The sequence below is a fragment of the Larimichthys crocea genome, chromosome XII (genome assembly GCF_000972845.2).
Source record: "Larimichthys crocea isolate SSNF chromosome XII, L_crocea_2.0, whole genome shotgun sequence".
NCBI lineage: Eukaryota > Metazoa > Chordata > Actinopteri > Sciaenidae > Larimichthys > Larimichthys crocea.
Window position 1 is genome coordinate 12,678,592 of NC_040022.1, and position 15,165 is coordinate 12,693,756.

The following is a 15,165-nucleotide window of genomic DNA, read 5'->3' on the forward strand; positions in this document are numbered from 1 at the left end:
GTAATGTAAAGTGACCATAGTGTAAGAATGCTGTTGTGTTTAAAGGAATAATTGAAAACTTTGTGAAATATGCTTTCTTTCCAGTAATGAGCTGATTAGACTGAAAACACTAAATATGGAGTAGCTGCTTAGCTTAGCTTAGCATAAAGACTGGAAACAGATAGAAGCGACTAGCCTGTCCAAAGGTGACAAATCCACCTGCCAGCAACTCTAAAGCTCTCCAGTTAACATGTTATATCTCACTTGTTTTATTCACACTAAAAAAAGAGGTCAATAAAATTCTGTGTGGTGGTTTTACAGGGAGTCACTGTGTGTCTATTCCCTGGCAGGGTGTCTCCACAAAACACACTATAAAGAGCACCTTCAGTCAGAGACTGCTGGCACCAAGATGCTCCACAGAGAGACACAAGAAGTCTTTCCTACCTGTGAGCATCATTCTCTACCACTCCTCCCTCAAAATATCAGACTAGCTATCGAACTGGCTTGTGCAATACATAAGTGAAATTTTCCACACATGCATACTGCACTTTAAACAGTGTATTCTCTGTGCAGTCTCTCAAAGACTAAATTCTTTATAAGGTTTTAGTTTACATACTGTATAGTTCAGTGTTACTTGGCTTTTATTTGACTGTTACTGGTTTTATTTAACTGTTATTTATACCCTGTGTATATAGTGTTGTTTTATTTAACTGTTATTTATACCCTGTGTATATAGTGTTAGAATGGATATATTATAAGTGTATAGTGTTAAAGTTTTTTCTTGGGATTTTACTATCCAACCTCTATAGTGTTCAAATGTTTTTCTTGCTGCTATCTAACTTACCATTTGGGAGCTGCTGTAAAGAACACAATTTCCCTGCGGGGATTAATAAAGTATTTCAGATTCTGATTTCTGATTCTGATAAAGACACACACTGTTATTTTCTATTAGGAATGACAGATCTCTCACAGGGAGCATGATGGGAAAGCTGGCAACGAGAAATGGAAAGTAGTGAGCAGAGCCGATCAATACACTTTGAAGAGTGGAAAAACAAGTCAGATATTTACTGTATCTCAATTAACTTTTGAGTATAAATATTCTGAAACAATCAACCAGATGCAGCTCTCGCACTGCTCACTATCACTGTGAGGTTGCCTGCATTCTGTGTTTCTACCCTTACAGTGAGGACTAAACCCTGCTGCGGGCCGAGAAACACCTCACTGCACACGTTGAACAAAGAGATTAAACATGTTGATGAGTTTTATAGTGCTGCTAGGTGGATTATGTTACCTTCAGCAGAGCTAATCTGCCCCTTATCTCAGTTTCCAGCCATTGTGCTAACTTAATTAGCCAGCGGTAGCCTAGTGTGGTATCAATCTTCTCATTTAACCCCTGGCAAGTAAGCAAATAATCGTAGTCCCATTTCCTGCGATGTCAAATTATTTCTTCATTACTCATTGGGTCAGCTGGTAAATACACAAAACAGTGCAGTCAGTTATGAACACAGTAAACTTGAGTAACTGCAACCTTCAGGGCCTCGGACCCTCGGGGGATTTCACTATCACTATCTTTATTTAGTCAAATGAAGCTGCTGAGTCAGTTTTCTATCACTACAAAAATCCCTTGTCTATGTTACTAAAAAATGATCCCAATGTGTTACACCCAACGGGATAAACAGATTTAAAATCACTGTATTATGAGATATCCTGACTTTAGGGATCAGAGTTGGTTTCAGGAGAGAGGACGTCCAGGCTGTGCTTCTTTAATGTGTTCTTCTGTTCTCTAATGTTCCCACAGAAAGTACAGTATGTAATCCTCAGTTGTGAGTCATAGTTTTTATCTCTCTTATACTGCATCGTGTTCAAATACAATTTCTTTTGGTGTAAGTCCGTGATCAGCCCAGTCCTTTGATAAATCGTACATTCTATTAGGATCTCAGTGTTTTTTGCTGCAGGTGCGTATCTATCACTGAGATCAGACAATTGCAAATTAGGTCTACATTTCTACATTAGAGATGATTGAATAAAACTACTTTAGACTCCAGGACTCATAATTAATTTAACACCATATTACTGCAGGGCTGCTCTGCAGTATTACTGGAGTTCAAAATAATGGTCCCTGAACTGGCAGCAGTGTGTGTTCACAGTGTGTGATTTCTCCAGTGGCTCTCTATGTCTTACACACACAAACATGCACAAATTCATTTCCTTGTGCGGGTCTGGAACGAGGGAGGATGGTGGAACTTGTCTGGTGCTTCCTTTTGTTTCTCTACTTCTCACGTTTTTCTTCATATCTAAAAAAAGCCCACGTATTGCTTGTATGCACGCCACTTCTTGAACTTTGGGGAGGAAATGAGCATTTCATTTGAAATCCTGACATGCCATGAAGAGATGAGTAGATAAACTTTGGTTTAACAGGTTTTATTTCCTGATGCCATTGCAGACGTCAGTTTGACAGCACGGCTTCAGAACATGTAGTTTGTCTGCTTCCTTAAGACACTTGTACTAACTTCCTTGTATATTCTCTGAACTGATAACAAGTCATGTTAGCACAGTGTCAACAGAACAAAACAAACCATGTTCAGAGGTCATCTTTCTGTTTCCATACTATATTTTTATGAACTGGACAATAAGAGAATTAAACCTCATCCCTGATCACAGACAGATCTTCAAAAAGGCTGACATGAATTGCATTTGGGAAACCCCTTATCCTTTTACTTTCAGCCCTAGCTTTTTATATTGAAATGGCTCCATTATAATCCATTAGTGCTGCTATTGTAGCTAGAATGAGGACAGAGCATCTCTCATCATGTAGCTGGCCAGCAAAACACTGTGCTCCACATTCAAGGCTGGTCCTCTTGAAACCTGATGTGTGTCACTGGTAATTAAATTCAAACATGCCTCTTCCAAATCCAGGCACTGTCTGTTGGGGTCTGGATTCACTCATCAGTGTGAATCTATTTAAGGACAGTTTACAATAAAACAAGTGTTTGGCTTTAGAGCATAGAGACCACGAAGAGACACAACAAACAGACCTGTAACGGCAAGTTTAAAGAAATAACAGAGGGGGCACGTGTAAGAATATTAACGGACACTTTTTTTAATCTCACAGTCACAGTGTTAATTCAACAGTGCTGACATATTTAATAGAAATTTCCTGTAAAACATCTGGAAAGACAATATTTTACATATGAAATTCAGTATGCACAGCTGGTGCTACAAACTTGTCCAAACATTGCCCCCTGCTGGGGATGCAAGTACATTGCCCACACAGCAGCTGAGGTTTATGTGTGTGTTTCTAAAACAAATATCACTCTCATCAGGGGGAATGATCATGAGCAATACAATCAATTAATAAAAGCCAATAGAAAAATGTAACAATTCATTCTATTTTGTGAGACAGTGTTAATTAGATACTGACTGACAAGATGAAAAGAGCTTAACTGACTTTGGACATGGCAACGAAGGCACCTCCCTTCTTAAGGACACTTGGGACAGCTGCAGTGGTTACAAAAATGAGTCGCTGTGTAATTACATTGACATGATGTCACTAACACATTTGTTGCGCATATTTAATTCAATTCTATATATATTCTATATAAAACTTGTTGACTCGCACATCATTTTCTGCTGTGTTGATATTTCATAAACTGAAATCTTCCTTCTTCTAAATGGTGGATAAATTCAGAGCCATGTAGATCAGATTAGTTGTAGTGCAGATAAACCCAATCAGGTTGCAGAGGCTGGACAAGCCGTGGTAGCGGCCGAACGTCGTCCTGTAGGCTCTGTACTTGGGGTCCTGCTCTTTGAGCTTAGCGTAAGCTTCTTTCTGGCTGCCCATGCCAATCTGATTCCCCAGGCCATGCTCCTTCTCCACCTCCCACATCTGGAACATCACCTCAGTGCCCGCTGGGCCGAACCACTGTGCGTTCAGACCTGCCATGATCAACGCCATGAAGTAGAAACCCATCTGCAAGACAAGAAGAGATACCTTACTGGAAAACACATGGTGATGTGTTACTTGCAAAGACTGTCGCTAAAATAAGCATTTAAAAACTGTTGAAGTGTTGCACGTGTGATGTTTGACCTGCACACTTTCGTGCCAGTCCAGCAGCTCTCTGGGGTGGTACACAGCATACACAGCCAGGCTGACAACATTGCTGCCCATCAGACTGTAGAAGTACACAGGGAAGAGTTTGCTTTGCACCAGGCCAAAGGTGTGCCGAGTAACCTGCCACACCAATGCAAAACCTGCATTGAGATCAAGAAAAGGAGGGGGGGTCAAAAATCTAAACAACAGTGTTGAGACATGATTTCTGTTCGTACGCTTCATACCTGATATGAAGGTGACCCAGACCTGCATGCCCCAGGTGAATGAGAGCACCAGGAGGTGTAGCACTTTGACCAAGTCTGTGGGCTCCCCCTCTGTTACCATTGTGTCCTTCTGCAAAATAAGTACATCATACACACGGTTGGCATACATTAACCCTTGTGTTTGGATTTACTTACTCCTTATTTGGGGTCCCACAGGTCCCACTGCTGTATGTGCACAAACAATATTTTAAATATTCAACCGTTTTCTTTTCTTTTGACCTTTTCAGTTCAAAAGTGGCAGCCCTTACCGAGATCATATGTGTGTTACATGTTAGCATGGGCAGAAAATGAAATTCCCTTTTCGAGGTCAGAGGTCTAACTCCCTTATAAACTCAGATCTAGACTTATTAAAGACATGGGAGGAATAGTGGTGTCAAAAACTATTGTCCTCACAACCAATCACAAATACAGAACACAGGAGAATTAATTGCATTTAACCATGTTTGATAACTCTTCAAACTGAAGTAATTCGGCATTTTATTCTAAAAATGTTTGGTGTGTTTTTGGAGCTGTCACAGGTGCTCTGCAGTCTCCAGGATTAGAAAACGGCCACAGATAAAAAGCTCATGTGTATCTTGCTCCACGCATGTAGCTGTCCTGATAACGCCACGGAGTGAGATAACAGCGTAGGCAGAGCACAGACATTACATTTCAGAATTCACTGACATTTCTAATCTATATGAGAATCCCAACAACTTTTCAGCACAGGCTGATAAAGGTGAAAAATGCGTGAGAGGGAGCTGCGTGCGGCTCCGTCATTCAGGTCCCTCTCACGGTGTTTAGGTTCAACGAGCGACCGTGTTAACTGGTGACCGTCGGTCAAACGCGTGGGCGGTTGTCGTGGTTACGACAGCTGTCGAAGGAGGTAAACGCAGCTGCTCTTTTGACATGAAAAAAAACAGAGCAAGCAAAGAAACATTAACAAGGACAGCTTCCCGTTGTCAACAGCTGTCAGAACGGCTGACGGTCACCAGTTAACACGGTCGCTCGTTAAGCCGAAGCCCTGGCATGCTAACCAGCTTTAGCCTCTGAGCTAATTTACTGTTAAGTTTTCTGTCGGCAGCGTAACTCCGCTCATTTTCTACTTGATGCGTACTGTCTGTCGCTACATGTCACACAGACCTGGACCTACCTGTCTGTCCTTCTCCTGCGGGTAACGAGGAACGCAGAATCCTCCAAATGATGAACGTCAGTGCGGCCAAAGGTTCAACCGAGCCACTTCCTCTGTCAATATTATGATGTGACCGAGCCCCGCCCCTCTCGGAGAGACGGACCAATGGCTTCTTTGAAAATTATTAGATAGATAGATAGATAGATAGATAGATAGATAGATAGATAGATAGATAGATAGATAGATAGATAGATAGATAGATAGATAGTACTTACTGTTTACCTTTACTTTTATATCTTTTGTTTGATTTGGGACCTTTATTTTCAGAATAAGGCAGACATGGAATATAATATTCATAACTATGATTTCATGCATGTATGATCAAGATAAGAATCTTTCTGTTTTTATTAATAAAAAATTCTCCTTTTATATCTACAGTATGAGCGGGTCCTCTTTCATGGAGGTCGCCATGTTGAAACACTGTGTTTCTACAGTAGCCCAGAACAGACAAACTAAACACTGACTCTAGTCAGGGTCTTTAAAGTGTGTTTCTCTTTACACTAGGAAGGTGAGGGTGATGTGAGGAGATTACAATGCAGTAATTACACCCATAGATGCAGGTAAATTCTACACACTGGACCTTTAAATTAGTCCACTTAAACACAGCAGTCACAACTTAATTGCTTAGTTTCTTTTCAGTTTATAAATATACAAAATATGTCTAATATATGTCATTGTTTCCTTCATTGGATAGTATAGACTTACACAAGGTGCCTCAGTTTATAGGGTCTTTACCTCAGATCTCAGATCAGAAGTTGTATTCTTGAAAAGGTCTTTAAAAATCCGCCCTGTAAAACACCGACACTCCTTTTGCACGTCATCAGTTCAAAGCACAGCAGAGTTCTTTGACTGCCGCAGCGAGAGGATTTAGACTTAAGGATGCAACCACACACACGCACACACAGACTTATTATTTTCCTGACTTTCATCATTTTTAGGGAGAAGCCTCTGAGGGAGTTTTCTATTTTAGCATGCCACATACAAGGTTTTGAGTTAGATTGTTATGGGACATTGACTTCTCTCCTTGGGATAAAGAGCAGCTGTATGTTTGTGTTCAGAAGCCTCTACACTGTCAGATAACAATGGTGGAACACTGAGGGTAAACATATTTCTTTGTTTGTAGACTAATGACGGTTTAGAATAGCTGTGTCTCTGTCCCGAGGACATACAGATGAGTCACAGAGGACAGCGTCTTCATTACCTGAGGCAGCATCATGTCATGACAAGTGTATGCTCTATTCTCCTTGGCCAAGCTTCAATAAACATTTCAGAACAAGATCCAAACTGTATGATTCCGGTGGCCCTGATGACAGATATCTATTATTTTCATTGGTTTATGAGGTTCTTACAAGCACAAAAGTGCATTGGATATTGAGTGTTAATCATTGCATCAATCTTCTTCTCTTCTGATGATCTGAACACTCTTGACAATCATTGGATGGCTCCAAAGTGTCTCAGTTGAGCAAGATCAAAATAGAGATTTTGGTTATTTTCTAAAAGAGATTTTACTGCAATGATCAGTCAATTACTTGATTAACTGTCAACTATTAAATTAATCTTCTAACTATAACTGGTTACCCGTTCTGACTAATGTTTAAGAAAAACAACAGCAAATTATTTGATTTCAGCTTCTCAAATGAATATTTTCTGGTTTCCTTAGACAGTAAACTGCCCATAAACCAAATAACTTTGGCTGAATAAATACTGCTGCTAATTAATATACTACTGAAGCAACATTTTTTTACATTGAACAACAGTTCCACGGAAATTTAAATGTATGATAATGATGATTGTTAAGACTGGTACTCCACAAAAGCTTGGACTCAAAAGCACGACTCGAAAGCAGTTCAGGGTTCAAATGCCAAATCAGTTTACTGGTCAGAAGAAAGGTTCGGTACACGGTAATCAGTCAGATCAGACAAACAAATCCGAAAAGGGCTAGGCAAAGGCAGAGGTCAGTAAACAGGCAAAATACAAAAAAAAACAGGAAAATCCGATCACTAAACTCACAAGGCTGGGACGTAAGGCACTGGGGTACAAAACGAACTGGCACAGAGAGGGGGAGAAACACAGACTAAATACACAAGAGAGGGGAGTGGTAACAAGACACAGGTGAATCTAATGAGGGCGGGGCAGACAATCAAAACTGGAGGGAAAAACACAGGGGCAGGAAGTGAGGCGGTCTGAAACGAGAGGAAGGGTAAGTTTCACAATAAAACAGAAATCATAACGTTTCACAATAAAACAGAACACAAAACACATGACCTTAAGAGGCTTGACGAGATGTGTCAGATGATGATAATAATAATAATAATAATGTTCCACATCCAGTGGGTGGTGATAACATTAGAATTTATGTATTAAAACAAGTGATTTCTAGAGGATTATTATGTCTTAAAAAAGTTAAAATGTGTGTATACATCAGGTTGACTCAATTCTTTATAGTAAAATCCTTTTACAATGTATACACAGTTTATATAATATTATAGAAGTCTATATACTTCATATCATGTGATATGTGTAAACAATATTGCTATTACAGTTTATATCATATTTATACAACATTCTTATCTTTTTGCACAGTCTATTTACATACTTATATTCATAGTATATTATTTACAGTATGTATATCTTGTATAATCAAGTATTTATTATGCACATATAATATATATGCTATATTTCATATATAATATCTTAGATAGATAGATAGATAGATAGATAGATAGATAGATAGATAGATAGATAGATAGATAGATAGATAGATATCTACTGAAACAAACGTCACATGTAACAGGTGGCCTCCTATTAGAGCGATTATGAATCATTTTGAGTCATTTATTAATGTTTATTAATGCATATTTATTAAAGGTTTCAGTGTTTTGAAGGACGTCACGTTTGCCCCATCAATGGAAGAGGGCGTCCATTTAAAAGACGAGATCCGCTATTGGACACACAAGGCTGTCAGTCTACGCTTTTAAACCAATCACAAATCGAACAAATTTCCAGCTAACCAATCAGAAGCGGACCCAGAGAGACGCTGCATCCATCGGGATCAAATCGAATGCACACACAGAGCATCCTCCGCTGCGAGACGTCCCTCTGGTAAGACACACACACACACGCACACACGCACGCACACACACACGCACCGTGATGTAACCGCTAAATGAAGCAGTGAAGAGAAGACGACACGCTCTCTCCACGTCCACCTTCAAAGTGTTTTAGTAAAAACACGTCACGCAGTCTTCATCCACAGGCTAGCAGCCCGTTAGCTTGCTAGCGTGTAGCGGCAGCCTTTTGGCGCTTTTAGTGGGGGCGTTTGTTTTTGTGCCGCTGTGTGTCGTTTCAGAGGAGCGGTCCGTCTGTGACTCTGACAATACACAGCTGTTGTTATATAAATTAGAAGCAGGTGTGACGTTAACATTATTACAGGAACATGTTAGTTTGTGGTCTGCCTCTGAGCAGCCAGTGCTGATGAACAGTAAATCAAAAATCAATTTTATTTGTATAGCCCAAATTCACAAAGTACATTTGCCTCAGAGGGCTTTACAAAAAACTTGCCCACAAAAAACCTTTAACAGGGAAAAAAGGTGGAAGAAACCTCAGGAAGAGCCACAGAGGAGGGATCCCTCTCCCAGGACGGACAGACGTGCAATGGATGTCACATATACAGGACAAATCAACACAAACATACTGTACAATGACTGATAAAATGACAATGAAACACAATGAATGATAAAATGACAATGAATTACAATGAATGATAAAATGACCACAGTAGCAGATATCATAGTAATAATGACAGTAATAATAATATATGTAGTGGACGTCGTGCAGGACCACAGCAGCAGCCACGATCCATGAGAACCTGCTCGACGACAGAGCACAGAAACTCCGGGGAAGTTTGGTTAGTAACATGCATTAACGAGACATGTCCACAGATGGAGGGAGAGAGAGAGAGGGAGAGAGAGAGTGAAAGAGAGGGTTTTCGGTAAGGGAGATGTGACTGCATCTTCAACCAATACCGTGCCTGGCTAGGCATAACCCTGGGGGGAGGGGGAGTCCCCCGGCAGTCTAATCCTATGGCAGCATAACTAAGCGATGACCAGAGCCAGCCCTAACTATAAGCTCTATTAAAAAAGAAAGTCTTAAGTCTATTCTTAAAAGTGTTGACCGTGTCTGCCTCCCGAACCCAGAATGGTAGTTTGTTCCACAGAAGAGGAGCCTGATAGCTGAAAGCTCTGGCTCTCAATCTACTTCGGAGACTATAGGAACCACAAGGAACCCAGCGTCCTGAGAGCGCAGTGTTCTAGAGGGGTAGTAAGGTATTATGAGCTATTTTAGATAAGATGGTGCCTGACCATGAAGAGCTTTATAAGGAAGGAGAAGAATTTTAAATTCTATTCTAGATTTAACAGGTAGCCAATGCAAGGAAGCCAAAATGGGAGAGATGTGATCTCTGATCTTGGTTCCTGTCAGAACACGTGCAGCAGCATTCTGAATTAACTGCAAAGTCCTCAGAGACTTATTAGAGCAGCCTGATAACAAAGAGTTACAATAGTCCAGCCTTGAAGTAACAAATGCGTGGACTAGTTTTTCTGCATCCGCCTGAGAGACAATGCGTCTGATTTTAGCGATGTTACGTAAGTGGAAGAATGCAGTCCTCGAAATTTGTTTTATGTGGACGTTAAAGGACAAATCCTGATCAAAAACAACTCCAAGATTCTTTACAGTGGAGCTGGAGGCCAGGGTGATCCCATCTAAAGTAACTAAGTCTCTAGAAAGAGAGTTTCTGAGGTGTTTGGGTCCAATTACAAGAACTTCAGTTTTGTCTGAATTTAACATCAAAAAATTGTAGGTCATCCAACTTTTTATATCCTTAAGGCATGCTTGGAGTTTAGTTAACTGATTGGTTGCATCAGGCTTGATCGATAAATATAATTGGGTGTCGTCAGCATAACAATGAAAATTGATAGAGTGATTCCTAATAATGTTCCCTAAAGGAAGCATATATAAACTGAATAGAAGTGGTCCAAGTACAGAACCTTGTGGGACTCCATGACAAACTTTGGTCTGCATGGAGGATTCATCATTGACGTGAACAAACTGAGATCGATCTAAAAAGTACGATTTAAACCAGCTTAGGGCGGTTCCTTTGATGCCAATTCGATGTTCCAGTCTCTGTAAAAGAATTTGATGGTCAATGGTGTCAAATGCAGCACTAAGATCTAACAGGACAAGTACAGAGATGAGTCCTTTGTCTGATGCCATTAGGAGGTCATTTGTAACTTTGACTAATGCGGTCTCTGTGCTATGATGCACTCTAAATCCTGACTGAAAATCCTCAAATAGACTATTGTTATGGAGAAAGTCACACAGCTGATTAGCTACAGCTTTCTCAAGTATCTTAGACAGAAAGGGAAGGTTTGATATCGGTCTGTAGTTGGCTAAGACCTCTGGGTCTAGAGTGGGCTTTTTAAGAAGAGGTTTAATTACAGCTACCTTAAAGGACTGTGGTACATATCCTGATAATAAAGACAGATTAATCATATCCAATAACGAATTACTAACTACAGGTAAAACATCCTTGAGCAACCTGGTTGGGATGGAGTCTAAGAGACAGGATGACGGCTTAGCTGCAGAAATGATTAAAGTTATTTGATGAAGGTCGATGGGGGAAAAACAGTCTAAATACATATCAGGTTTTACAGCTGTTTCAAAACTTGCTGTATCAGAATGCAGATCAATGCCTGTTGAGGGCAAGAGGTGATGGATTTTGTCTCTAATAGTTATAATCTTATCATTAAAGAAGCTCATGAAGTCATTGCTACTTAGACCTAAAGGAATAGATGGTTCAGTAGAGCTGTGATTCTCTGTTAGCCTGGCTACAGTGCTGAAGAGAAACCTGGGGTTGTTCTTATTCTCCTCAATTAAAGAAGAGTAGTAGGCTGCTCTGGCATTACGGAGAGCCTTCCTGTATGTTTTGAGATTATCTTGCCAGACTAGATGAGATTCTTCCAGTTTAGTGGCACACCATTTGCGTTCAGATTTACGTGCCTCTTGCTTTAATTTTACGAGTCTGCTGGCTATACCATGGTGCTAGCCTTCTTTGTTTAATTATCTTCTTTTTCAGAGGTGCAATAGAGTCTAGAGTTGTCCGTAATGAGCCTGTAATACTATCAACAAGATGGTCTATTTGTGGGTGGCTAAAGGAAGTAGACAAGTCCTCTGTTACAGTTAGACATGGCATTGAATTCAATGCTGAAGGAATCACTTCCTTAAATTTGGCTACATCACTATCAGATAAACATCTGCTGTAGAAGTTTCTACACAAGGCAAGGCAAGTTTATTTGTATAGCACAATTCGTACACAAGGCAATTCATAGTGCTTTACAGAGGCAAGGAAAAACATTTGACATTAAGACAAGCAATAGCAATAGAAATAAAAAATGAAAAAGAAAATTTGATTAAAAATATCAGGCAAAGGCTTATAGTAATGTGTGTTACTGTGTTTATGTCTGTCTCCAACACTTTATGTTTAATAGTCAAAGGTGACTGTATTTACCTGTTTAAAACAAACACAGGCTGCTTTGTCATGTGTGTGTAAAGTAGTTTGAAGGGGGGGGTGTAATATCCATATCTTTCTGTTTCTTCTGCAGACATACAGCAGCATTCCAGATGGGGCGCAGGAAGTCAAAGAGGAAACCACCTCCCAAGAAGAAGATGACAGGTAACCTGGACATCCAGTTCACCTGTCCGTTCTGTAACCACGAGAAGTCCTGCGATGTCAAAATGTGAGTAGCTCAGACTTGTCCAGAAATGCACATGGATTAGACGGATTTCCATTCCTGATTAGCTCCAATGCTGAAATCTTCTATTATAACATATAGAAGAAGTGGAAAGCCTCAGAGCTTCCACTTGATTATTAATAATATGGTAGTGATGGCAGAAAGGTGATAGCTCACCATCAGACTTAAACCTGTCATTTAGCTCAGTCAGTAGAGCAGCTGCCCCATGCACGAAGGCTCAGTCCTTGCTGTGGAAGCCCAGGGTTTGAATCTGACCTGTGGCTCTCCTGTGGTCATTTCCCGTCTCTCTCTCTCCACATTCCTGTCACTTTCAGCTGTCTCTATCAAAATAAAAGTTCAAAAAGGGCAAAATCTTTTATTCCGAGGCTCACTTCAGGACCGGGACCACTTCATCCTGTTGTATATCTGCATATTTATAGCATTCTGTGAATATAGTGTGAAATCTCACTCTCATTACCTGTCATACACTTGCACATTTCTGCACCACAGCTCCTTCGTTTTAGAATATATTGTATATATATTTATATTGTTTATGTTTAATACATGTTTATTCTGCACCAACCAAGTGTGAATACAGAACAGCTGTTTAAAGCATCAACCTGTCAAACACTGTTGGTCAAATATTTAAACTTGATGGCTGCATTAGAGAACATGGTTATGAAATCTTATGCATTATTTTTTTAGCAGGTGACCTGTAACATGCTTCACAAATTACATGGGGAATATGACTTGGCTGCAGCTCTAAAAAAAATAAAAAAATCAGTCAGAAGATTTTTTTTTTTTTTTTGCTTTACTAAAACACCTTGTTTTTTCAGGGAGCGAACCAGAAACACAGGAATCATATCGTGCAGTGTTTGTCTGGAGGAGTTCCAGACGCCTATAACCTGTATCCTTCATGCAACAAGAGACTGCAGCATCACGTCAGGCCAAATGTGATTACTTCCACCTGTCAGGGAGGTTTGTTTTGTATTCATACTGATATCTCGTAGTTTTATGATGATGAAGAAAGTCAATTTTATACGTGCAAATCTTCATTTTTCTTAATTTTCTAATGAACTGCTGCACTGACTTAAATAACAATGACAATAAAAAAAAACAAATGATGCACATCATGGTTTTTTATCAGTTCTGCACGTGTGTGCAGGTGTAAAATTTCAAAACATTTTTTATTAAAATAATAAATTAGAGGATTGTTTAGCCGTGTGTATGTGTGTGTGTGTGTGTATATATATATATTTATATATTTATTAGGAACGCTCCTTAACCTCCCCTCCACAGATCTGTCCGAGCCAGTGGATGTTTACAGTGATTGGATCGATGCCTGTGAAGCGGCCAATCAATAGTCATGTTTTCCTGTGACTCACCTTCTCTCTAACCTCACTCACTCACATCTCACCCCTTCGATCTGTCCGCCCAATCGAAGTTTCCTGTCCAGCTAGCACGATGTAGCAAAACCTTCACAAACTTTAGAGGCATTATGTTTTTTTTTTACTGAAGGCGTGTGACGTGATCCGCTTGATTTCGCTTCAGTGTGGCTTGCTGAGCATGACACATTCCTCCGGCTGGGCCAGAGGGTTGACATGTTGTTTTGTCTGCATCACAGTTCTCGGTGTAAAACTTCTCATATGTCAGCAATTAGCATATGACAAGTGTTTTGTTTGTTTTAGAGTAGATCATGATGTTTTCTCTTTTTTGGAGTAATGTGTCATATCATGAAGTTTAACTTCTAATCTGATATTTCCCCTAGTGTCAAACATTGCATGTTCTCAGTCTGTATTTGTTGTGATTTATGGATGGAAAATATGATAATTCTCTTTTGTTTAGTTGTATTTATTAGATTGTAATGACTAGAATGTCTTTTTTGTGTTTTCAACCCCGTCTTTAAAGCACTGAAACATTTTATAGGTTGTTTTTGAACTGCCAAATCTTTTCAAAACTTTTAGGCCAGTATATATATATTTGTACTGTTAGATTTTTATGATTTTCCTTTTTTAAAATCACAATCGTTTCATTTCTATGACACTACTTCTGTGTATTTTTTTTTTTTTTTTTTTGGTATTGAGAGTAACGAGAGAATTCAATCTGAACCGTATTTTTCAGGTGTTTTTTATTGCACAAATGTCATGTTTAGTGAAAGGCATATTTAAAAAAAAAAAAATCAAAAAAAAATAATCAAGAGGTTAGCAAAGATGGAAAGTTTGAACAATGTTGAAACAAAGCCAACACATGAAGGTGAAATGTTCCCAGACATTTACTCCACATTGTTACTCTTCTGGTTGTTATAGGGAAAAAATGATGACGAATGAAAGCACTGTTTAAATAAAAAAAAAAAAAAAAACTACATTCCCACATTTGATTGAATAAAATTAATGTTTGGATGATTGATGGATTGTAAATGCAGTAAATGTGTTTTTTTCTTACCACTAGATGGCACACTGCTACACATTCCAAATCATGGCCAAGATGCCAATGACCGGTTCAGACCTATAGCTCCGTGAACACAAACATGAAGCTCATCTAACGGCTCATTCAGAAACAGTAGATCTGAAGATTTCAAGCACTTTCGTGTATAAAATCAGACCACAAGTGCCTGAGCCTCCTCTTTTTAGCACATTTCGGCCTTCTGATGTGTTGAAAATGAATCCTGTAACAGCGAGTGACACCTCTGACCTCACGATAACATTACATTCAAGACATTCGGTGGGTTAACAGCATGACGCAGACGTTTAAAAACGAGAGTCTCATCTCTATATTTAGCACAGATCACTTAGCAATTATCAGCGGGCACCATAGTCTACTTTGATATTGCCATTTTACTGGCAGACGATGGAT

General features: G+C 39.5%; 2 protein-coding genes across 2 annotated transcripts; one reads left to right on the plus strand and one right to left on the minus strand.

Moving 5' to 3' along the window:
* Nucleotides 1-3,055: 3,055 nt before the first annotated feature.
* Nucleotides 3,056-5,613, minus strand: tmem205 (transmembrane protein 205). Its single transcript, XM_010750188.3, has 4 exons — nt 5,486-5,613; nt 4,315-4,423; nt 4,067-4,230; nt 3,056-3,949 (listed from the first exon to the last, which is right to left on the minus strand). The coding sequence occupies exons 2-4, from the start codon at nt 4,412-4,414 to the stop codon at nt 3,647-3,649; spliced, it is 567 nt and encodes a 188-aa protein (XP_010748490.1). The 5' UTR covers nt 4,415-4,423; nt 5,486-5,613; the 3' UTR covers nt 3,056-3,646.
* Nucleotides 5,614-8,500: 2,887 nt separating this feature from the next.
* On the plus strand, nt 8,501-14,502 carry elof1 (elongation factor 1). Its single transcript, XM_010750189.3, has 4 exons — nt 8,501-8,626; nt 12,184-12,318; nt 13,149-13,219; nt 13,612-14,502. The coding sequence occupies exons 2-4, from the start codon at nt 12,203-12,205 to the stop codon at nt 13,674-13,676; spliced, it is 252 nt and encodes an 83-aa protein (XP_010748491.1). The 5' UTR covers nt 8,501-8,626; nt 12,184-12,202; the 3' UTR covers nt 13,677-14,502.
* The last annotated feature ends 663 nt before the right edge of the window (nt 14,503-15,165 follow it).